This window comes from Pseudophryne corroboree, chromosome 6 (genome assembly GCF_028390025.1).
Source record: "Pseudophryne corroboree isolate aPseCor3 chromosome 6, aPseCor3.hap2, whole genome shotgun sequence".
In the NCBI taxonomy this organism is placed as follows: domain Eukaryota; kingdom Metazoa; phylum Chordata; class Amphibia; order Anura; family Myobatrachidae; genus Pseudophryne; species Pseudophryne corroboree.
In genome coordinates, this window is record NC_086449.1 from 671558040 (window position 1) to 671583163 (window position 25124).

Here is a 25124-nt window from a genome sequence, read left to right on the forward strand (position 1 = left end):
TTTTGCTGGTAGACCAAGGTAGAGGGCATTACAGTAGTCTAATCGAGATGATACAAATGCATGTATGACTTTTGGCATATCATCTGAGGGAATTAAGTGCTTGATTCTGGCTATGTTCCTCAGGTGAAAGAATGAGGATTTGATTGTGGCTGATATCTGATGTATATGTATATGATATACCAGCTGTTGGGCGCCAGTCCCGCCTCTCCACTTCCTGGGAATGAGGTGGAACGCATTGGACCGCAAGCATCACTTCCTGGTTTGCAGGAGGTGTGTTGCGTCCGTGTGTGAGCTCCGGACAGCGGGCGCGCCGTGGAACGGAAACAGGAAGTCCGTGCTGGAACGCACGCGTCACTTCCGGGTTTTGCGCTAGCTTGTTTCTAAGTATCCACAGTAGCGGTAGCTCCGCTACAGGTCACAGTAGTGCACAGTTGTAACTTACTAGTACCATATATTACTAAAAGAGGTGAATTGATTAATACTTATATTGGTGGACAAATGTGAGACTCAGCGGTGTTTACCCACCGCTTCTCATGAGTCATCCGAGTTATCGTGAACAGCACCTCCTTTCCTTAAATAGTAAAAAAAAAATTTGGGTTGTAGGCAGGTCTCTGACTGGTAGTGATGGGCTTAGTACCCACCACAGGTCAGTTTATAACCTGCCCCCGTGAAGTTAAACATTATAGGTGTGACCAATTGATTGTGTTAGATATAAGTGTTTTATATGCTGCTGGGTATAATGGAGGCTGGTGAAGTCACCACATTAGTAATGTACTACAGATCATGATGACATATAAGAATACATATATACATAAGGCTATAACTATGAAGCACCGCACACAAGGATTACATGATACATAATTAATCCTACTGTCAGTGTGGTGTTATCATCACACCCGATGACAGGAAAAACTATTCATACATATATACAATTATAGGCATAGTCCCGAGTGTAATCATAACTGCAGCCGATGACAGGAAAAACTATTCATACATATATACAATTATAGGCATAGTCCCGAGTGTAATCATAACTGCCGCTGTGATCAATGATCGATTATCCCAATTGGGACCATACGTCTATTTTAGGAAAATAGATAGAGGATTATTCTCATTCATTCCTTTTGGAGATATCGTGTCCAGTTTGTGTATCCACAAGCTTTCACGTTTTCTGAGCAGGAGTGCACGGTCACCGCCTCTTTGTAACGGGGGTATCCAGTCTATCAGTTTTGACCTGAGGTCAGAGACTTGATGTCTTAAAGTCAGGAAATGTCTGGCCACTGGTAAAGTTGCTGTACCCGTATTAATCGCCTGGTGTATTGACGTTCTATGGTTCGCCATCCTGTCACGGAACCGTCTAGTCGTCATTCCCACGTAATATAGTCCGCACGGGCATGTAAGAATGTAAATCAGATAGTCCATATTACAGTGTAGTCTATACTTGATGGGTATTGCTTGTCCCGAATGGGGGTGTGGAAATGTTGGACCTGTTAGCATACCCCTGCATGTGGTACACCCAGTGCATTTGAAGCAACCGGGTCTTTTCTCATGTAACCATGTAGTATTTGTGGGTGGTTCCTGTCCAGCCAAAGGTCTTAGTAATAGCTGTTTTAAATTGGCTGCCCTACGATACGCCATAATGGGTGGTGGTGTTCTCTTCAGTTTAAGATGGTCATCAGAGGTTAGAATGGGCCAATTCTTGCGGACGGCTCCTCGGATCCTATTTGATAGATGGTCATATGTGGTCGTGAAGACCACACGGTCTGGTGTAGATGTCACCTCCGTCGGAGTTGTGGATGAGTCAAATTTCCTCCTGGCTTTCTCCAAACATTGCATTACCGTTTTCCTATCATATCCTCGCTCCAGGAACCGTGATGTGATCTCCGTTATTTGTGTTTCCATGGTGTCTCTTCTGGTATTATTGCGCATCACTCTCAAAAATTGAGAGATTGGAAGATTGTCCTTAAGAGCAGGTGGGTGCTGGCTGGTTGCAAGTAGCAGAGTGTTGCGGTCCGTGGGTTTTCTGTAAAGGCTTGTAATGATATGACCCTCTTCCAGTGTGATGGTGATGTCCAGAAAGTTGATACTGACGGGATCTACCTGATGTGTGAATCTTACTGGACTATCGAGTCCATTCAGCAAGCTGACCATGTCGTTAAATGAATCTAATGACCCTTTCCACAGCAAGAAAATATCGTCAATAAATCTTCTATAAAACAGGATCTGTGGTCCAAATCTCGGAAAGATCTCTCGTTGTTCATACTCAGCCATGTAGATATTGGCGTAAGCTGGCGCCAAATTCGAACCCATCGCGGTCCCTTCACGCTGTAGGTAATATTTTCCTTGATAGAGGAAGTGATTGTGTTTAAGGACTGCAGTGGCCATTTCCAGGAGAAATTCACTTGACGGTCCAGCTGGTGGGTATTGCTGCCAGGCGTTTGCTAATGATTGCAGACCTTGATCATGCGGGATAATAGTATACAGGGAACAAACATCCATAGTGGCTAGTAGTGTGTTCTCCAGTTCGTATGGGAATGTCATCAGTTTCTGCAAGAAGTCGGACGTGTCCCGCACATAGCTATCTCCCTGTTGTACTATGGGCTGTAGGAACGTATCGACATAGATGGCAAGCGGTTGTACAGAGATTTTCTGGCAGAGATAATTGGCCTACCTGGTGGGTGTGATAGAGATTTATGGATTTTGGGAAGGGTATAGATTATGGGGCAAACTGGATGCTCAACGGTGAGAAATTCCAGTGTGTTCTTGTCAATCTGTTGTGTTTTGTACCCCGTCTCTAATAAACGATCAACTTCCAATTTGATCTCAGGTATGGGATTGTGTTGCAGGCTAATGTAAGTAGCCGCATCATCCAGCTGTCTCAAAATTTCGCAATTATAGTCAGCCCAATCCTGTATTACCACTGCACCCCCCTTGTCTGCAGGCCTAACCACAAGGCTAGTGTCCCACTTAAGTGATGCTAGGGCTTTGCGTTCTGCAATGGGCAGATTTAAAAGCGCTTAGTGGGAGATTGTGCATGGACATCGTGTTCCAAAAGGCGGGTAAATGTTTTAATGCTAGGGTTGGAGGAGGCTGGGTCGAACGTGGAAGGTTTCCGAAATTTTGTGTTTTCTTTGTTAATTTCTGTGGTAAAGTGCTCACGTAACCTAAGTTTCCTGCCAAATTTATATATGTCAACCACGGTATCAAACCGTCGGTGGGGGGCTGTTGGTACGAATGAGAGGCCTCTCGAAAGGAGCCGTGTGGTTGCCTCATCAAGCGTCTTGCTTGATAGGTTAAAGACTAGGTCCTGGGTTTGTCCCTGCACCTGCGCCATGTATCTGCCCTTCCTTGGGTGCGGTCTCTGTGGCTTACCACTGGAGGAAGGTTGGCGGTTGGAGTATGGTCTAAAAAAGACCTTGGTGTTGGTCGACTATCAGACAGGTCAGTATCAGAGGCGGAAGATCCCGTCTCATTGGTATAAGGTTGTCTCCGTCCTTGGCGTCGGGCTCTGTAAGGCCTTTGCGGTCTATTTGGTCTGGAGTCACCGATCAACCATCTATAGACGGTGTGATTTTGATAATCTGTTGTGACCGTTGTGAGTTTATTGCGTTTAAATGCAGTGATCTCTTTCTTATATGAATCTATTTGTGTCTGTAATTTTTCGAGTAAATTGTTGGTTTTATCTTTCTTGATGGTGCCCAGATGTGCACTACTGAAGGTATCTATTTGTATATTAACTTTGTTTAGTTCTATACCCACCTCCTCAACAACCAAAAGCATTAGGTCAAGGGAACACTTATTAAGGACCCCGCACCAGCGACTGCAGAAGGTGGGGTTATTCCTGCCGATTGTCGGGATGTTGTTAACCCTAAATCCCCGTGGGATTTGCTTTTTGCGGTAATATTCGGACAGAAACTGTCCATGTAGGGTGAGGTCTACCTCCCTTCGTTTGAGTCTAAGGAGTTGGTGGTAAAGATCTGTAGGTGTTTCTGCAAGCAAAGTGTCAAAATCTAGCTGGTCAAACAAGACCTTATCCGCATCATCGTCCGTGAGGGATATTATACCGTGTTCAGCTTGTGCAAGCAGGTTATCATCAAGGAAGCCCAACTGGCCTTGCGCCATGCCAATTTATGAATTTCCACAGCCAACGTTTATAACCAAAAAGAGATACTTACTGTACCTAGTATTCCACGTGGTGACCCTAGCGTGTACTGACCAGGCCCGGCACTGATTAGCTTCCAAGTTCGGATGGTTTCGGGCTTGCCCAGTGCGGTATAACAGTAAATAGAATTGGCGGGATCAAACCAGAGTAGTCATTTACTCAGATATTTGTGCACTTATGCTATATAACAGTACATAACCCAATGTAGTGATGAATCTCACAACAACAGTGCCTGTATTAAAATTGTGTAATAAGTAGTGGGTGCAGGAGAAGAAAACAACACAGATTTTACTCTGGGCTGTATCTAAATATACATACATATCCCTGCACTCTCACGCAGCTCTGCCAACAACTGGGGTGGATACACAAACTGGACACGATATCTCCAAAAGGAATGAATGAGAATAATCCTCTATCTATTTTCCTAAAATAGACGTATGGTCCCAATTGGTATAATCGATCATTGATCACAGCTGCAGTTATGATTACACTCGGGACTATGCCTATAATTGTATATATGTATAATTAGTTTTTCCTGTCATCGGCTGTGTGTATTATTATCATGGTGAAAGTATTTTATTATGAATAAAAGCAACCCATGCGGGTAATGTACTGATAGTCACATCCTGGAGGACGGGGCGGGGATGTGCGGGCGGCCACCTGTCACTCATGGTGCCCTGTAACCATGGTGATGACTAAAGCAATCCCCTGGTGGTGATGCTCCCAACGCTCGTCACCGGAAGTGACGTAGCGGTATTTGGGACGCATACCCGGGAAGTGAAAGGACACGGTGGAACGCAGAGGGATTACGCTCTCTGTGAGCAGGCTAGCAGGCATGGCGACGCATGCGCAGAAGGGTGGAACGCACGCCGGGATTAGCGGACCTGACGGTTGGCCCACCTGTAAGTTGTTACTCATTTAGATGTATATTTAGGATGGTTGTTATGGTGTTCACACACAGATGGCTCTACACTACAGCGGGGTGACAGTGACATGATGCTATGGTCTTGAACGGTCATTTAGTGACCGAGGTCGACGGACAGCTAAGTTACCATATATATCCTCATGACTCTGAAACACACTTTTGGAAATAATATGTAGGCGTTGATACGCCACGTAGTTTGGAGATGATATTTCATGTTATTTTTTGCTGAGCCACCGCGATTTACTGTTCATTTTTTAATGCCCAAATTGGGGTGATATTAAAATAATGTATTTTTCAAAGTTGGATTGAGTGCCCTTCTCTACAGATTTTTTGCATTTATATATATATATATTACATTTATAGAAAGCTGCAAGAACAAGGAAACTGCAAGAAAAAGATTTGGACACGGATCTTTGTACCACATTTATGCACTTAACTTGAGAGCTCGCTGTTATTAGTACAAAGTGAGCTCCAAATAGTTAGAATTCTTTAGCTTATAATTCTCTAGCTTTCTATGCAAGGGCAGATAACTCCAGTGTCGGATTGTGGCATGAAGGGCAAATGCAGTGGTAGGGGCCAGGGCTGCCATCAAGGGGGCCACTCTAACAGAGTGTGGAGGGCCCGGGCTGCTCCTACTACCCGCCACCAGTGGGACTGTCCACAGCTGCCGCTGCTACTAGTCTGCTACAGCCCAGCGATGACAGGAAAAGGGAAGTGGCGCTGGGTATTTGAGATTACCGGCATCGGCAGCCTTGGGCAATACCGCTGATGCTAGTAATCTCAAATACCCAGCGCCACTTCCCTTCTCTTGTCCTCGCCGGGCCGCGGGTCACTCCCCCCCACTCCACCCCCTCCAGAGCACTACAAGGAGCTAAGCGAGGAGGCCCTGGTAGTAGCATCCAGGACCGCAAGTAGTGACCGAGCAGCTGGACTAGTACCTGCGCTCCCTGTGGACCGTGAAGTACACCCCAGCACAGCTACAACTTCAAGGTGAAAGACCAGGGCTGTCCCGATATTTTCGGAGGGGTTTATTTATAGTTGTAATTCTAGTCCCTTGGATTTGCCCGGTTATTACTCAGACACAGGAACCCTGTGGGACTACATATCCCAGCATGGACCTTGCCAACTTCTTTGCTATGCTATAGCTCTGCAAAATGGGCAGGATTACATCATTACTATAATACACTCAGACTACTATTAATGTGGACCAAATCTAATGCGGCATCACATCACAGAGTAAATAGTGCCAATAAAAACACATATAGAACACCAAAATCTAAAATAAAAAAATAAAAAAATAATACAAAAGACACCCAAATATCTTTTCTTTGCCAACCGCGGATGCAGGACATCTTAAATCACTACATAGAAAGAATTTTGCAGTGCCATAGCACAGTGGGGTTGGTATTGAAATACCAACGGTCGGGATCCCAGCGGTCAGGAGACCAATGCAGGAATCCCGATGGGGAGTGCAGCGAGTCCCCATGCGGGCTTGCTGCACTTGCCACACTTTCGGCCCGGTGGCAAGCTTTTGCTTTGCTCGCCATACTATTCTATTCCCACTCGAGTGGTGGCGTGGGCCACCACCCGAGTGGTAATATGGGGCTGCAGTCGGTATTCTGACCGCCGGCATTTCACCAGCTGTCCGCCGGGATATTAACTACATCCTGCATAGTCAGCTGTGGATTACTGCTGTTGTTACTGTGTATGTGCCTGTATTGCTGTGCAGGATTAGCTGAGATGCCTAGAAAGAGCTGTGTGTTAGGACAGCTGGTTATCCTAGTAAAGCATGCGCTATGCGGTGGAACGCATTCTGGAATAGAGGTTTAGGGATGCCTGGTTAGTGCAGATGCAGTGCACTGGAATGCATGCTGGGGGTCTGGCCAGACAGGTGTTGCAAATTTCTGTTTGATGGGTCAAAGCTTATGAGGCAGTAGATGAGGCAGGACTGGGGTATACAGATGTAGCAATGCTCACAGTGACTTTGTCGCAACAGTACGTGCACACCAGGCGCACCTAGTCGCACCCGCGCCTAGTTACAGCAATTGGCACACAAAACATTCTTAATGAGCGCGGGCATGACTAAGATGCACGCGCACACACTGGGCATACACGTGTTCACTGCAATCGAGGTGCATTCACACCTAGATGTAATCACGATGAGCGTGGCTACATATGTAGGTGTGAGAGATAGATAGCTGTGGTATATTTGTGTAAGAGGGAGGTGGATGGGGAAGGTATATGTGTATGTGTGAGTGGCGCAGCTGCTATTATGGTATTTATGTATTATACTGATGTGACCGAGGTAGGGCTGGGATATCATATAATTTATAACAGATTGACATGTTTTAATAACACCCAAACCCACAGCCAAAATTTTGACATTTTGAAAAAAAAAAACAGGGTTTGAACACCAATTGATGTCCCACCACCACTGTAGCTCCACCTACATTATCCACAGCTCCATTCCCAGGGGGGGCCTTTCTATTTTGTCAGTTCCGGGGTCCTCAATTTCTAATGGCAGCCCTGGTAGGGGCCAATGCTTAGGGGCGTTGCCAGCTTCCAGAGGGGGTGTGGCCAGCCACCACATTGGTTTGCCTAACCATTAGAGAGTGCATGGTTTGGGCTCCTTGATAAATATATATAGTAAATACGCTAGTGCATGCATGATAATGTACCAGATTAATAACAGCAATGCACTGCAGAAAATACACAATAGTCCTGTGCAGTATAAGGTAACATGTATAATTTAAGTGCTCAGTGTTGAACCTGATCCCTAGAGGAAGAGGTGGGCCCCCAGGCAGAGAGGACCAACAGGGGTGTCCCCCTGTACCCCTGTGGGCCTGTCCAACCCTGGATAACACAGGCAATGGGTTCGAATCCCGGCTATGTCAGCATCTTGAAATGTAATAAAAGACAGTGTGACTGAATAACAAAGAGGTTTTAGCAATGGAAGGAGTTGAGGTAGGAGACAGCGGCAATAAGGAGTCACTGGGTTTAAAAAAACGGGGGTAGCTGCAAGTGAAAGTAATTAAAATGTCAGGCTCCGGAGCCTTACCTCCGGCGGGTGCTCCCGGGGGTCGCCGTCCCGCTGGTTGGCGCGGCTGCAGGGATCTGCTGGCGGCGGGTCCTCCTGGACGGATGTGCGGCTGCCGAGGGCCGGGGGTCTGGAGAGCCGGGCGCTGCGGTAATGTCCTCTAGTGGTGACACAGTATAGTGTGTCAGAGAAAGAAGCTGGCTAAAGCTGTGTGCTAACAGCTCAGTATGTCTCCTGTGCTGGGGGCAGCTATGTTGGAGACCAGAGTATTACCAATGAAGTTCCCATTCTGTGTCCAGCCAATCTTGTGTGTTCTCCCCTTACAAAAGGGGGGCTGGCTCAGAGGGAGAGTGCCAGTGCTTCAAGTTACCTCCTTGTGAAAGGTTCTCCAGCTCTGTGCTCCCATGTTACTTCTGGTGCCCTGGTCCTGGTTGCTCTCATCTATCGGTTACCTAAACGCTGCTGCAGTACTGCTGTCTAAGTCCATCAACACTCATGGAAGTGCTCACGGGGTCCCAGGTCGTAGAGGAGCTCACAGACGTCTTCATTTCTTCAAATTCTAAGTTCTTCAGCCTCATCTTTCAATCACAAACCACAGTCTTCATTTCTTCAAAGTCCAGGTTCTTCAGCCTCGTCATTCAATCACAAACCACAGTCTTCATTTCTTCAAAGTCCAAGTTCTTCAGCCTCGTCCTTCAATCACAAACCACAGTCTTCATTTCTTCAAAGTCCAAGTTCTTCAGCCTTGTCTTTCAATAACAAACCACAGTCTTCATTTCTTCAAAGTCCAAGTTCTTCAGTCTCGTCTTTCAATCACAAACCACAGTCTTCATTTTGTCAAAGTCCAAGCTCTTCAGCCTCGTCTTTTAATCACAGTCTTCAGTTCTCCTTTACCGGAGTTCTCAGCTTCACTCTTCAAGTCACTTAACCATAGACTCAAATTTTTCCAGTTTCGTCAATTTCTCCAATATTCGTGTACAGCCTGTTATTCATTAAAACTACAGTTATCTTCCTACGGAGTCCTCCTTCTCTTTACGCCCTCCGGCCAATGTTAACACTTAGTTTGGCCTCCACCCCATGAGGAGGCATTACATTCAGCCACCTTATTTACTCTCCTCACAGGTAGCTGTCCCTTCAGCCAAAACTCGGTTGTCGGAACCCCAACTTACGCCGAGCATGACATAAAACAGATCACTAAAAAGTGCTGCCAACAGCGCCCCCTATCCTACAGCGCTATGTGCGATGGAACACTCTGCACACACCTAGTTATGGCCCTGCCTACACATCCATTGTCCCTCCACATGCTTCCATATGGTGAATGGCTGCCAGCACTCTGATTATATATCATTATATATGAGCTATCCACCAATTATCATGCTGACAGCCATTCACTGTCTAGCTGCAGACTGGGATGCAGGTAAAGAATGCTGTCTCGCTACTCTGATTGTGTGGCTACCACATGCCCCTGCTCAAAAGCCGCTAGAATGGTGGGGCTCTGGGCACCTGCCCAGTGTGCCTAGGCATTAAGATGGCCCTGGTTGGGATAGATTATAGGGTTTAGAAGCTGGAGTGCAACAGTGCACTCATATATGATGACTACCAATATTGTCACAACAATATTTTTGATAAAATTATAAGTTTCACTTTTCCCTTCACAAATTGTATTTATTTTAACTGACCCATTGACTGCTAAAATGGTGCTGGAATACCGAATGCAGTTTATTATAGTAGATTGTTGCATTGTATATTCAGGGTTAGTAAGTAGCTCATACTGTAAATTCTCCCCACTACTGTTTTCTGTAACAAAGACATGACTCTGAGTTTATGCCACTGCAGCTTCCTAGGCTGTCACCTCTCACAGGGAAAAGGATGGAGGGAGGAAGGTGGATGTTTGAAGGTAGATAGAAAGCACAGGGCTGAGACTGTCATGGCTGCATAGCAGAAAGAACAAAGCATCCTCGCTTCCCTCACTCTGCAGCCTGCACATGACCGCTGTAGTGACAGCAAAATACTGGGACCAGAGATGAAAGCATGCTTTCTGTCTTTAAATTAACCTTCGGGCATTCTTACATACTTCTTAATACTGGTCTCTTGAAGGTTAAAGTGAAGGGTGGTCCATGTGTGTGTGGGGGAGAGGGGAGGGGGTGTTTACAAAGGGAAAAACATCACTGTGGCCCCTGACTCCATGTTTATGTCTCAGCCTCAACCCCATATTTGTGCTTCTGGCCCTCTCCCCATACCATATGTACCACATATGTGCCCTTCCCCATATGTGCCTCTTTCCCATGCCCGAACAGTATGTGGCCTCATCCCCCTCCCATATCATTGTCTTTGCCCCCTCCTCATATCTGTGTCTCTAAGTTTCGATTTCCAACAGTTTACATACAGATGTGTCCTCATACACTGTTGCTCAAGATGCGCCAAATAGCCTCTCCCAGCAGGGGCGTCGACAGCTGAGCAGGGCCCAGGTTTCCTGAGGGGGCGTGGTCAATGCAGGGAAGTGTGGCCAGCCCCCTCCTTAGGGACATAAAAAAAAAAACATTTCTGTGTACGGGCTGCATGGAGAGGGGTGTGTGTGTGTTTTGTGTCACCAGGTGAAAAGTAGGTTGCTCACCCCCCAGAACATCATGCGGAGATAGAGAGGACACTGCTTCTGCAGCGCGTGTGCTGTCCTCTCTCTCCCCACTGCTGCTGTCTCCAACTGGGAAGAGGGGGCTCCAACAGGCCTGGGCCTGGGTAAGGAGTACCTGCTGCCCTCCCCCTCTCTGCGCCACTGTCTCCCAGAACCCCAGGTCGCTGGGGACACTGGCGTGCTGAGCGTCTTTTTGCTCAAAATGTGTGTTCTGTTTTACACTCAAATAAAAGAGTTTGCAGGTCTTGTCTTTTTCATTTGTAGCAGTCCCCACAATTTCACATGGCAGACCGGTGCCCAAGGCTGCTGTCGGATGTTGGCCACTGAGATTTGTACTGTAGTACACTAGCCGAAAAATAAAGACATTTAAAAAAGAAAAGAAAAAAAAATCCCACTCATCTTCTTTTACCCCTGATAAGGTATAATAACATAGTGTATTACATTTAATATACCATGCTATGAGCCACACATAAGAGGCAAACCTCTCAAATAATGGTTTGCATAAATTCATCAATATCAGATACATAGGGGTATATTCAATAAGTGTCAGATCCATTCCGACATGCATTTGTCGGAATGGATCCGACAAGGGCTATTCAATGAAAGGCCAAATCCGACTGTCGTATTTGGCCGTTCTCTGTGTCCTGTCCTGCTGCTGCTGTCAGCGGCGGTGGGGGAAGTGATATGTCTGCGGCTGCGGGGGGTGATGTCTACAGCAGCGGGGGGAGCTGGCAGCGGCGGGGAAGGGGGGGGGGGGGGGGGCTGCGCTGTGCCTGGCCAGGGGGGCGCCCTGCTCATTTTTACTTTTTTTAAAGTCGGATTGAGATTGTCGGTAAGGGGGTCAAAACCTGTCGGATTTGGCCCGTTTCCAACAGAAGCACGCGAATCGGACGCTATTCCGCCGATCCACATGTTTTCCAACAAGTGGGGTATTCCCGACTTGCTGTAAAAAGACTGCCCATATGGAATAGGTCGGAACCCCTTTCCGACAGAAATCTTTCAGAAGCTGCAGTCTTTCCGACAAGACGGCAACTTCCGACAGCTATTGAACAGTGTGCATCCTCTGCTCTATCTGCCAAGGCAATTGCTTAATATACGCCTGCAATATAGCAGAAGGGATTCACAAGGTTAAATATTAAACTACTGGGACTGTCCTGAAAACATACATTTCTAAACTTACCTTTCTGTTACAAGTTTGTTGGGAGTGGCACAGTCAGATCCAATTGAAGACATGGATATGATAGACATCTGTCGATAAGATCTTAGCATGGATCTTGGTCTTCCTACTCTTCCATCATCAAAGTCAGGCTGCAAAATAAATTTATCTTATCAGTCAAGTCAGCACATTGGAGGCTTTATGAATTATCCAGAGCTGTGAGACAGGACAGGTATTGATGGAGAGAAGAAAATGTTGTCATTTTATTTTGTGTAGCAGATTACTTGTTTGATCAATGAAATATCACAGGCAATACAGCACTCCTAACACTATTTTATGTGCAATTTGGGAATGCCTTACACAGTACTGCAGAATGCAGCTAGCTGGTTTAGCTGCACAAACGGTATTAATAGTAAAGTGTTGCATAAATAAAAAAATTGTTGAAATGAAACAAAATCACTGTCTAATTAACAATCTACATTACCTAAGCGATGTAACCAAGTGAAATGGCTTCCAATTGGCGAATACCTTAAATACTAGCTATAACTATAATGAGAGCTACTATATTGATCTGTGTTAACACAATGATTCTCTTCAAACTAGACTCTGTGAAATCTCTAACCTTCATTACACCTTCATCTCTTCATACAAGGTCAATTATACATAGCTCATACACTTGCTAATGACTGTAGAGCTAAAGACTTTTAATGACCCTTCGACAAAAAATTATCAATTATCAGTTACATACTAATTATTTTACTTGATTTATAAAGTGCAAAACAAATAATGGCAGCTAAGAAAATGGAAATATGGCCCTGCCCAAATGATCTTACATTCTAAAAGGTTAGGAAACAATCTCTATATAAGACTGTGAGGTAATAGTTCAGATTGGGATCCAAGTGTGAACGCTAGTCAAACTGAGCTCTGCGGCACCCGCCACTGCTGCTGCAGCAGAGATAATCGGCTCTGTCCCTGGAGCACTGCTAACACCTGCAATACTGCTCCCGACTGGTGCTGCTCAGCATGCCCTTCAGCAAGCTACGGTGTACCCGCCACTGCTGCTGCTGCAGAGAAAACGTCTCTGTCCCTGGAGCACTGCTAACACCTGCAATACTGCTCCCGACTGGTGCTGCTCAGCATGCCCTTCAGCAAGCTACGGTGCACCCGCCACTGCTGCTGCTGCAGAGAAAACGTCTCTGTCCCTGGAGCACTGCTAACACCTGCAATACTGCTCCCGACTGGTGCTGCTCAGCATGCCCTTCAGCAAGCTACGGTGCACCCGCCACTGCTGCTGCTGCAGAGAAAACGGCTCTGTCCCTGGAGCACTGCTAACACCTGCAATACTGCTCCCGACTGGTGCTGCTCAGCATGCCCTTCAGCAAGCTACGGTGTACCCGCCACTGCTGCTGCTGCAGAGAAAACGTCTCTGTCCCTGGAGCACTGCTAACACCTGCAATACTGCTCCCGACTGGTGCTGCTCAGCATGCCCTTCAGCAAGCTACGGTGCACCCGCCACTGCTGCTGCTGCAGAGAAAACGGCTCTGTCCCTGGAGCACTGCTAACACCTGCAATACTGCTCCTGACTGGTGCTGCTCAGCATGCCCTTCAGCAAGCTACGGTGCACCCGCCACTGCTGCTGCTGCAGAGATAACGGCTCTGTCCCTGGAGCAATGCTAACACCTGCAATACTGCTCCCGACTGGTGCTGCTCAGCATGCCCTTCAGCAAGCTACGGTGCACCCGCCACTGCTGCTGCTGCAGAGATAACGGCTCTGTCCCTGGAGCAATGCTAACACCTGCAATACTGCTCCCGACTGGTGCTGCTCAGCATGCCCTTCAGCAAGCTACGGTGCACCCGCCACTGCTGCTGCTGCAGAGAAAACGGCTCTGTCCCTGGAGCACTGCTAACACCTGCAATACTGCTCCCGACTGGTGCTGCTCAGCATGCCCTTCAGCAAGCTACGGTGCACCCGCCACTGCTGCTGCTGCAGAGATAACGGCTCTGTCCCTGGAGCAATGCTAACACCTGCAATACTGCTCCCGACTGGTGCTGCTCAGCATGCCCTTCAGCAAGCTACGGTGCACCCGCCACTGCTGCTGCTGCAGAGATAACGGCTCTGTCCCTGGAGCACTGCTAACACCTGCAATACTGCTCCCGACTGGTGCTGCTCAGCATGCCCTTCAGCAAGCTACGGTGCACCCGCCACTGCTGCTGCTGCAGAGATAACGGCTCTGTCCCTGGAGCAATGCTAACACCTGCAATACTGCTCCCGACTGGTGCTGCTCAGCATGCCCTTCAGCAAGCTACGGTGCACCCGCCACTGCTGCTGCTGCAGAGAAAACGGCTCTGTCCCTGGAGCACTGCTAACACCTGCAATACTGCTCCCGACTGGTGCTGCTCAGCATGCCCTTCAGCAAGCTACGGTGCACCCGCCACTGCTGCAGAGATAACGGCTCTGTCCCTGGAGCAATGCTAACACCTGCAATACTGCTCCCGACTGGTGCTGCTCAGCATGCCCTTCAGCAAGCTACGGTGCACCCGCCACTGCTGCTGCTGCAGAGATAACGGCTCTGTCCCTGGAGCACTGCTAACACCTGCAATACTGCTCCCGACTGGTGCTGCTCAGCATGCCCTTCAGCAAGCTACGGTGTACCCGCCACTGCTGCTGCTGCAGAGATAACGGCTCTGTCCCTGGAGCACTGCTAACACCTGCAATACTGCTCCCGACTGGTGCTGCTCAGCATGCCCTTCAGCAAGCTACGGTGCACCCGCCACTGCTGCTGCTGCAGAGATAACGGCTCTGTCCCTGGAGCACTGCTAACACCTGCAATACTGCTCCCGACTGGTGCTGCTCAGCATGCCCTTCAGCAAGCTACGGTGCACCCGCCACTGCTGCTGCTGCAGAGATAACGGCTCTGTCCCTGGAGCAATGCTAACACCTGCAATACTGCTCCCGACTGGTGCTGCTCAGCATGCCCTTCAGCAAGCTACGGTGTACCCGCCACTGCTGCTGCTGCAGAGATAACGGCTCTGTCCCTGGAGCACTGCTAACACCTGCAATACTGCTCCCGACTGGTGCTGCTCAGCATGCCCTTCAGCAAGCTACGGTGCACCCGCCACTGCTGCTGCTGCAGAGAAAACGGCTCTGTCCCTGGAGCACTGCTAACACCTGCAATACTGCTCCCGACTGGTGCTGCTCAGCATGCCCTTCAGCAAGCTACGGTGCACCCGCCACTGCTGCTGCTGCAGAGATAACGGCTCTGTCCCTGGAGCAATGCTAACACCTGCAATACTGCTCCCGACTGGTGCTGCTCAGCATGCCCTTCAGCAAGCTACGGTGCACCCGCCACTGCTGCTGCTGCAGAGATAACGGCTCTGTCCCTGGAGCAATGCTAACACCTGCAATACTGCTCCCGACTGGTGCTGCTCAGCATGCCCTTCAGCAAGCTACGGTGCACCCGCCACTGCTGCTGCTGCAGAGAAAACGGCTCTGTCCCTGGAGCACTGCTAACACCTGCAATACTGCTCCCGACTGGTGCTGCTCAGCATGCCCTTCAGCAAGCTACGGTGCACCCGCCACTGCTGCTGCTGCAGAGATAACGGCTCTGTCCCTGGAGCAATGCTAACACCTGCAATACTGCTCCCGACTGGTGCTGCTCAGCATGCCCTTCAGCAAGCTACGGTGCACCCGCCACTGCTGCTGCTGCAGAGATAACGGCTCTGTCCCTGGAGCACTGCTAACACCTGCAATACTGCTCCCGACTGGTGCTGCTCAGCATGCCCTTCAGCAAGCTACGGTGCACCCGCCACTGCTGCTGCTGCAGAGATAACGGCTCTGTCCCTGGAGCAATGCTAACACCTGCAATACTGCTCCCGACTGGTGCTGCTCAGCATGCCCTTCAGCAAGCTACGGTGCACCCGCCACTGCTGCTGCTGCAGAGAAAACGGCTCTGTCCCTGGAGCACTGCTAACACCTGCAATACTGCTCCCGACTGGTGCTGCTCAGCATGCCCTTCAGCAAGCTACGGTGCACCCGCCACTGCTGCTGCTGCAGAGATAACGGCTCTGTCCCTGGAGCAATGCTAACACCTGCAATACTGCTCCCGACTGGTGCTGCTCAGCATGCCCTTCAGCAAGCTACGGTGCACCCGCCACTGCTGCTGCTGCAGAGATAACGGCTCTGTCCCTGGAGCACTGCTAACACCTGCAATACTGCTCCCGACTGGTGCTGCTCAGCATGCCCTTCAGCAAGCTACGGTGCACCCGCCACTGCTGCTGCTGCAGAGATAACGGCTCTGTCCCTGGAGCAATGCTAACACCTGCAATACTGCTCCCGACTGGTGCTGCTCAGCATGCCCTTCAGCAAGCTACGGTGCACCCGCCACTGCTGCTGCTGCAGAGATAACAGCTCTGTCCCTGGAGCACTGCTAACACCTGCAATACTGCTCCCGACTGGTGCTGCTCAGCATGCCCTTCAGCAAGCTACGGTGCAACCGCCACTGCTGCTGCTGCAGAGATAACGGCTCTGTCCCTGGAGCAATGCTAACACCTGCAATACTGCTCCCGACTGGTGCTGCTCAGCATGCCCTTCAGCAAGCTACGGTGCACCCGCCACTGCTTGCTGCTGCAGAGATAACGGCTCTGTCCCTGGAGCAATGCTAACACTTGCAATACTGCTCCCGACTGGTGCTGCTCAGCATGCCCTTCAGCAAGCTACGGTGCACCCGCCACTGCTGCTGCTGCAGAGATAACGGCTCTGTCCCTGGAGCACTGCTAACACCTGCAATACTGCTCCCGACTGGTGCTGCTCAGCATGCCCTTCAGCAAGCTACGGTGCACCCGCCACTGCTGCTGCTGCAGAGATAACGGCTCTGTCCCTGGAGCAATGCTAACACCTGCAATACTGCTCCCGACTGGTGCTGCTCAGCATGCCCTTCAGCAAGCTACGGTGCACCCGCCACTGCTGCTGCTGCAGAGATAACGGCTCTGTCCCTGGAGCACTGCTAACACCTGCAATACTGCTCCCGACTGGTGCTGCTCAGCATGCCCTTCAGCAAGCTACGGTGCACCCGCCACTGCTGCTGCTGCAGAGATAACGGCTCTGTCCCTGGAGCAATGCTAACACCTGCAATACTGCTCCCGACTGGTGCTGCTCAGCATGCCCTTCAGCAAGCTACGGTGCACCCGCCACTGCTGCTGCTGCAGAGAAAACGGCTCTGTCCCTGGAGCACTGCTAACACCTGCAATACTGCTCCCGACTGGTGCTGCTCAGCATGCCCTTCAGCAAGCTACGGTGCACCCGCCACTGCTGCTGCTGCAGAGATAACGGCTCTGTCCCTGGAGCAATGCTAACACCTGCAATACTGCTCCCGACTGGTGCTGCTCAGCATGCCCTTCAGCAAGCTACGGTGCACCCGCCACTGCTGCTGCTGCAGAGATAACGGCTCTGTCCCTGGAGCACTGCTAACACCTGCAATACTGCTCCCGACTGGTGCTGCTCAGCATGCCCTTCAGCAAGCTACGGTGCACCCGCCACTGCTGCTGCTGCAGAGATAACGGCTCTGTCCCTGGAGCAATGCTAACACCTGCAATACTGCTCCCGACTGGTGCTGCTCAGCATGCCCTTCAGCAAGCTACGGTGCACCCGCCACTGCTGCTGCTGCAGAGAAAACGGCTCTGTCCCTGGAGCACTGCTAACACCTGCAATACTGCTCCCGACTGGTGCTGCTCAGCATGCCCTTCAGCAAGCTACGGTGCACCCGCCACTGCTGCTGCTGCAGAGATAACGGCTCTGTCCCTGGAGCAATGCTAACACCTGCAATACTGCTCCCGACTGGTGCTGCTCAGCATGCCCTTCAGCAAGCTACGGTGCACCCGCCACTGCTGCTGCTGCAGAGATAACGGCTCTGTCCCTGGAGCACTGCTAACACCTGCAATACTGCTCCCGACTGGTGCTGCTCAGCATGCCCTTCAGCAAGCTACGGTGCACCCGCCACTGCTGCTGCTGCAGAGATAACGGCTCTGTCCCTGGAGCAATGCTAACACCTGCAATACTGCTCCCGACTGGTGCTGCTCAGCATGCCCTTCAGCAAGCTACGGTGCACCCGCCACTGCTGCTGCTGCAGAGATAACGGCTCTGTCCCTGGAGCACTGCTAACACCTGCAATACTGCTCCCGACTGGTGCTGCTCAGCATGCCCTTCAGCAAGCTACGGTGCAACCGCCACTGCTGCTGCTGCAGAGATAACGGCTCTGTCCCTGGAGCAATGCTAACACCTGCAATACTGCTCCCGACTGGTGCTGCTCAGCATGCCCTTCAGCAAGCTACGGTGCACCCGCCACTGCTGCTGCTGCAGAGATAACGGCTCTGTCCCTGGAGCAATGCTAACACTTGCAATACTGCTCCCGACTGGTGCTGCTCAGCATGCCCTTCAGCAAGCTACGGTGCACCCGCCACTGCTGCTGCTGCAGAGATAACGGCTCTGTCCCTGGAGCACTGCTAACACCTGCAATACTGCTCCCGACTGGTGCTGCTCAGCATGCCCTTCAGCAAGCTACGGTGCACCCGCCACTGCTGCTGCTGCAGAGATAACGGCTCTGTCCCTGGAGCAATGCTAACACCTGCAATACTGCTCCCGACTGGTGCTGCTCAGCATGCCCTTCAGCAAGCTACGGTGCACCCGCCACTGCTGTTGCTGCAGAGATAACGGCTCTGTCCCTGGAGCAATGCTAACACCTGCAATACTGCTCCCGACTGGTGCTGCTCAGCATGCCCTTCAGCAAGCTACGGTGCACCCGCCACTGCTGCTGCTGCAGAGATAACGGCTCTGTCCCTGGAGCACTGCTAACACCTGCAATACTGCTCCCGACTGGTGCTGCTCAGCATGCCCTTCAGCAAGCTACGGTGCACCCGCCACTGCTGCTGCTGCAGAGATAACGGCTCTGTCCCTGGAGCACTGCTAACACCTGCAATACTGCTCCCGACTGGTGCTGCTCAGCATGCCCTTCAGCAAGCTACGGTGCACCCGCCACTGCTGCTGCTGCAGAGATAACGGCTCTGTCCCTGGAGCAATGCTAACACCTGCAATACTGCTCCCGACTGGTGCTGCTCAGCATGCCCTTCAGCAAGCTACGGTGCACCCGCCACTGCTGCTGCTGCAGAGATAACGGCTCTGTCCCTGGAGCACTGCTAACACCTGCAATACTGCTCCCGACTGGTGCTGCTCAGCATGCCCTTCAGCAAGCTACGGTGCACCCGCCACTGCTGCTGCTGCAGAGATAACGGCTCTGTCCCTGGAGCACTGCTAACACCTGCAATACTGCTCCCGACTGGTGCTGCTCAGCATGCCCTTCAGCAAGCTACGGTGCACCCGCCACTGCTGCTGCTGCAGAGATAACGGATCTGTCCCTGGAGCAATGCTAACACCTGCAATACTGCTCCCGACTGGTGCTGCTCAGCATGCCCTTCAGCAAGCTACGGTGCACCCGCCACTGCTGCTGCTGCAGAGATAACGGCTCTGTCCTGGAGCAATGCTAACACCTGCAATACTGCTCCCGACTGGTGCTGCTCAGCATGCCCTTCAGCAAGCTACGGTGCACCCGCCACTGCTGCTGCTGCAGAGATAACGGCTCTGTCCCTGGAGCACTGCTAACACCTGCAATACTGCTCCCGACTGGTGCTGCTCAGCATGCCCTTCAGCAAGCTACGGTGCACCCGCCACTGCTGCTGCTGCAGAGATAACGGCTCTGTCCCTGGAGCACTGCTAACACCTGCAATACTGCTCCCGACTGGTGCTGCTCAGCATGCCCTTCAGCAAGCTACGGTGCACCCGCCACTGCTGCTGCTGCAGAGATAACGGCTCTGTCCCTGGAGCACTGCTAACACCTGCAATACTGCTCCCGACTGGTGCTGCTCAGCATGCCCTTCAGCAAGCTACGGTGCACCCGCCACTGCTGCTGCTGCAGAGATAACGGCTCTGTCCCTGGAGCACTGCTACAACCTGCAATACTGCTCCCGACTGGTGCTGCTCAGCATGCCCTTCAGCAAGCTACGGTGCACCCGCCACTGCTGCTGCTGCAGAGATAACGGCTCTGTCCCTGGAGCACTGCTAACACCTGCAATACTGCTCCCGACTGGTGCTGCTCAGCATGCCCTTCAGCAAGCTACGGTGTACCCGCCACTGCTGCTGCTGCAGAGATAACGGCTCTGTCCCTGGAGCACTGCTAACACCTGCAATACTGCTCCCGACTGGTGCTGCTCAGCATGCCCTTCAGCAAGCTACGGTGCACCCGCCACTGCTGCTGCTGCAGAGATAACGGCTCTGTCCCTGGAGCACTGCTAACACCTGCAATACTGCTCCCGACTGGTGCTGCTCAGCATGCCCTTCAGCAAGCTACGGTGCACCCGCCACTGCTGCTGCTGCAGAGATAACGGCTCTGTCCCTGGAGCACTGCTAACACCTGCAATACTGCTCCCGACTGGTGCTGCTCAGCATGCCCTTCAGCAAGCTACGGTGCACCCGCCACTGCTGCTGCTGCAGAGATAACGGCTCTGTCCCTGGAGCACTGCTAACACCTGCAATACTGCTCCCGACTGGTGCTGCTCAGCATGCCCTTCAGGAAGCTACGGTGCACCCGCCACTGCTGCTGCTGCAGAGATAACGGCTCTGTCCCTGGAGCACTGCTAAAACCTGCAATACTGCTCCCGACTGGTGCTGCTCAGCATGCCCTTCAGCAAGCTACGGTGCACCCGCCACTGCTGCTGCTGCAGAGATAACGGCTCTGTCCCTGGAGCACTGCTAACACCTGCAACACTGCTCCCGACTGGTGCTGCTCAGCATGCCCTTCAGCAAGCTACGGTGCACCCGCCACTGCTGCTGCTGCAGAGTTAACGGCTCTGTCCCTGGAGCACTGCTAACACCTGCAATACTGCTCCCGACTGGTGCTGCTCAGCATGCCCTTCAGCAAGCTACGGTGCACCCGCCACTGCTGCTGCTGCAGAGATAATGGCTCTGTCCCTGGAGCACTGCTAACACCTGCAATACTGCTCCCGACTGGTGCTGCTCAGCATGCCCTTCAGCAAGCTACGGTGCACCCGCCACTGCTGCTGCTGCAGAGATAACGGCTCTGTCCCTGGAGCAATGCTAACACCTGCAATACTGCTCCCGACTGGTGCTGCTCAGCATGCCCTTCAGCAAGCTACGGTGCACCCGCCACTGCTGCTGGACTGTGAGATGGGAACACCGACAAACTCTGATTCTGCATGCTGCAGACGGCTGCATCTCGTGAGTCTGACCCCGACCCACTGCCATGGAGCCCTGCCAAAACACTGCGTGCTTCAGTTCCTGTGGGCTCACTGAGAGCGCTCTCTATATAATTCTGTAAGTTGCGTGTGTTTCTACTTTAATATATATATACATATATATATATACACACACACACACACACACACACACACACACACACACACACACACACACACACACACACACACACACCATATATTTTCCTTTTTTCTAAATTGGGGGGGACACACCAAACTCCGAATTGCCTCTGGGTGACTGGGATGTCGCCTGGATACTCCTGCGAGTATAAGACAGTGTTTTGCTTAATAACATTTACTAGAGTTTTAGTACTTCTTTCTGGTGCTTCCTCCAAGAACATCTCACCAGTTTCCTGACATATACCCCACTGTAGTGGAAGAATCCTTCCTGGATTGTGTTTGCGCTTCATAAACAGGCTTTCAGCAACTTTGTCGATGAGTTGATCTCTGACGATTTTCTGTTGCCGCGGGTTCGTCATCTGTGACACAAAACTTCCCTAAGGTAACTGTACCAGTCAGTGAGTGTCTTGCTGACTAGATCAGACTAGTCACCACCTAAATTACACCTAAATTACATCACACCAACAGTAAATGAACCTCTAAGTAGTCACAAAAGTAATGCAACTTCTTTCAAACCAATTGCCCATCTGTCAGTTGACTTTAGCTTGATAGTTCTTACATTATGTCGACTTTACCATGTTGACATTAATTTTGACATGTTAGATGTTGATGTTTTAAACATGTTAAGAAGATCATAACATTTAACATTCTGGTGTTGACATTATGAATTGAGATGATAATCTAATAAATCTTAAAAACGAACCTGTCCTCGGTGTAATGATACTCCACAGTAGAACTATTCTATTAATGTGGTTAGTTAGCTACAGAGTACTGTAGAGGAAATTCAGAGTTGATCGCAGCAGCTCCCGACTGGTGCTGCTCAGCATGCCCTTCAGCAAGCTACGGTGCACCCGCCACTGCTGCTGCTGCAGAGATAACGGCTCTGTCCCTGGAGCACTGCTAACACCTGCAATACTGCTCCCGACTGGTGCTGCTCAGCATGCCCTTCAGCAAGCTACGGTGCACCCGCCACTGCTGCTGCTGCAGAGATAACGGCTCTGTCCCTGGAGCACTGCTAACACCTGCAATACTGCTCCCGACTGGTGCTGCTCAGCATGCCCTTCAGCAAGCTACGGTGCACCCGCCACTGCTGCTGCTGCAGAGATAACGGCTCTGTCCCTGGAGCACTGCTAACACCTGCAATACTGCTCCCGACTGGTGCTGCTCAGCATGCCCTTCAGGAAGCTACGGTGCACCCGCCACTGCTGCTGCTGCAGAGATAACGGCTCTGTCCCTGGAGCACTGCTAAAACCTGCAATACTGCTCCCGACTGGTGCTGCTCAGCATGCCCTTCAGCAAGCTACGATGCACCCGCCACTGCTGCTGCTGCAGAGATAACGGCTCTGTCCCTGGAGCACTGCTAACACCTGCAATACTGCTCCCGACTGGTGCTGCTCAGCATGCCCTTCAGCAAGCTACGATGCACCCGCCACTGCTGCTGCTGCAGAGATAACGGCTCTGTCCCTGGAGCACTGCTAACACCTGCAATACTGCTCCCGACTGGTGCTGCTCAGCATGCCCTTCAGCAAGCTACGGTGCACCCGCCACTGCTGCTGCTGCAGAGATAACGGCTCTGTCCCTGGAGCACTGCTAACACCTGCAATACTGCTCCCGACTGGTGCTGCTCAGCATGCCCTTCAGCAAGCTACGGTGCACCCGCCACTGCTGCTGCTGCAGAGATAACGGCTCTGTCCCTGGAGCACTGCTAACACCTGCAATACTGCTCCCGACTGGTGCTGCTCAGCATGCCCATCAGCAAGCTACGGTGCACCCGCCACTGCTGCTGGACTGTGAGATGGGAACACCGACAAACTCTGATTCTGCATGCTGCAGACGGCTGCATCTCGTGAGTCTGACCCCGACCCACTGCCATGGAGCCCTGCCAAAACACTGCGTGCTTCAGTTCCTGTGGGCTCACTGAGAGCGCTCTCTATATAATTCTGTAAGTTGCGTGTGTTTCTACTTTAATATATATATACATATATATATATATACACACACACACACACACACACACACACACACACACACACACACACACACACACACACAAACACACACCATATATTTTCCTTTTTTCTAAATTGGGGGGGACACACCAAACTCCGAATTGCCTCTGGGTGACTGGGATGTCGCCTGGATACTCCTGCGAGTATAAGACAGTGTTTTGCTTAATAACATTTACTAGAGTTTTAGTACTTCTTTCTGGTGCTTCCTCCAAGAACATCTCACCAGTTTCCTGACATATACCCCACTGTAGTGGAAGAATCCTTCCTGGATTGTGTTTGCGCTTCATAAACAGGCTTTCAGCAACTTTGTCGATGAGTTGATCTCTGACGATTTTCTGTTGCCGCAGGTTCGTCATCTGTGACACAAAACTTCCCTAAGGTAACTGTACCAGTCAGTGAGTGTCTTGCTGACTAGATCAGACTAGTCACCACCTAAATTACACCTAAATTACATCACACCAACAGTAAATGAACCTCTAAGTAGTCACAAAAGTAATGCAACTTCTTTCAAACCAATTGCCCATCTGTCAGTTGACTTTAGCTTGATAGTTCTTACATTATGTCGACTTTACCATGTTGACATTAATTTTGACATGTTAGATGTTGATGTTTTAAACATGTTAAGAAGATCATAACATTTATCATTCTGGTGTTGACATTATGAATTGAGATGATAATCTAATAAATCTTAAAAACGAACCTGTCCTCGGTGTAATGATACTCCACAGTAGAACTATTCTATTACTGTGGTTAGTTAGCTACAGTACTGTAGAGGAAATTCAGAGTTGATCGCAGCAGCAAATTTGTTAGTAGTTGGGCAAAACCATGTGCAGTGTAGGGGGGCAGATATAACATGTGCAGAGAGAGTTAGATTTGGGTGGGTTATTTTGTTTCTGTGCAGGGTAAATACTGGCTTCTTTATTTTTACACTGCAATTTAGATTACAGTTTGAACTTACCCCACCCAAATCTAACTCTCTCTGCACATGTTGTATCCGCCTTCCCCTGCAGTGCACATGGTTTTGCCCAACTGCTAACAAATTTGCTGCTGCGATCAACTCTGAATTACCCCCTGTATGTAGTCCAGCTATAAAATGACTGATTCCATCAAGTTCAACCTTTAATAAGTTCAAATTCAGATGATTGAAGTTCTCAAACGCAGTTCTCAAGGCACCAAAATGGTCCAGGTTTTACGTAAATCCATGCTGGCCACAGGTGACATAATTAGTACCTCAGTCAATTTGATTAAATCATCCTTGCTGAGCCATGGATATACTTAAAACTTGGACCGTTGGGGTTCCTTGAGAACCACATTTGAGAACCTCTGTACTAAGACTTGGAGAACCTCTGTACTAAGACCTCTGTACTAAGACTTGTAAAGAGATAAAGGGGGACATTTACTAAGCAGTGATAAGAGCGGAGAAGTGAGCCAGTGGAGAAATTTCCCCATCAACCAATCAGCAGCTCTGTATCATTTTATAGTATGCAAATTATAGATGTTACTTCAGTGCTGATTGGTCGCCATGGGCAACTTCTCCACTGGCTCACTTCTCCGCTCTTATCACTGCTTAGTAAATGTACCCCAAAGTACCAGTCAAGCAGCTCCAAACTGCCATTTACAGGCTAGGTTTGAAAAATTACAGTTACAGCAGGAGGTGATTGGTTGGTAGTTTATCTCTCTCCACTTTACCAAGACCTAGTACATTTGCCCCTTAGCCTCACAGTGGGAGAAAAATATATTTCTGATTTAAATAAAATATTTT

The 25124-nt window shown here is 50.3% G+C and overlaps 2 protein-coding genes across 7 annotated transcripts in view; one reads left to right on the forward strand and one right to left on the reverse strand.

Annotated features, from left to right (window-relative positions):
- Positions 1-25124, reverse strand: part of DOCK2 (dedicator of cytokinesis 2) — a 1781615-nt gene that overhangs the window by 79164 nt on the left and 1677327 nt on the right. For all 4 annotated transcript variants that reach the window (XM_063928256.1, XM_063928254.1, XM_063928255.1 and 1 more), the window contains one exon: positions 11937-12064. In XM_063928256.1, coding sequence (XP_063784326.1) covers positions 11937-12064 — 128 coding nt within the window. The remainder of the gene's footprint in view (positions 1-11936; positions 12065-25124) is intronic.
- The window catches only part of LOC134933211 (ERV-BabFcenv provirus ancestral Env polyprotein-like), a 447012-nt gene continuing 426881 nt past the window's right edge, over positions 4994-25124 (forward strand). For 2 of the 3 annotated variants that reach the window (XM_063928257.1, XM_063928258.1), the window contains exon 1: positions 4995-5064. The gene's annotated coding sequence lies outside the window, so the exon portion shown is untranslated. Of the gene's footprint in view, positions 5065-25124 lie in introns of all 3 variants that reach the window. The other variant, XM_063928260.1, reaches the window with a different exon arrangement.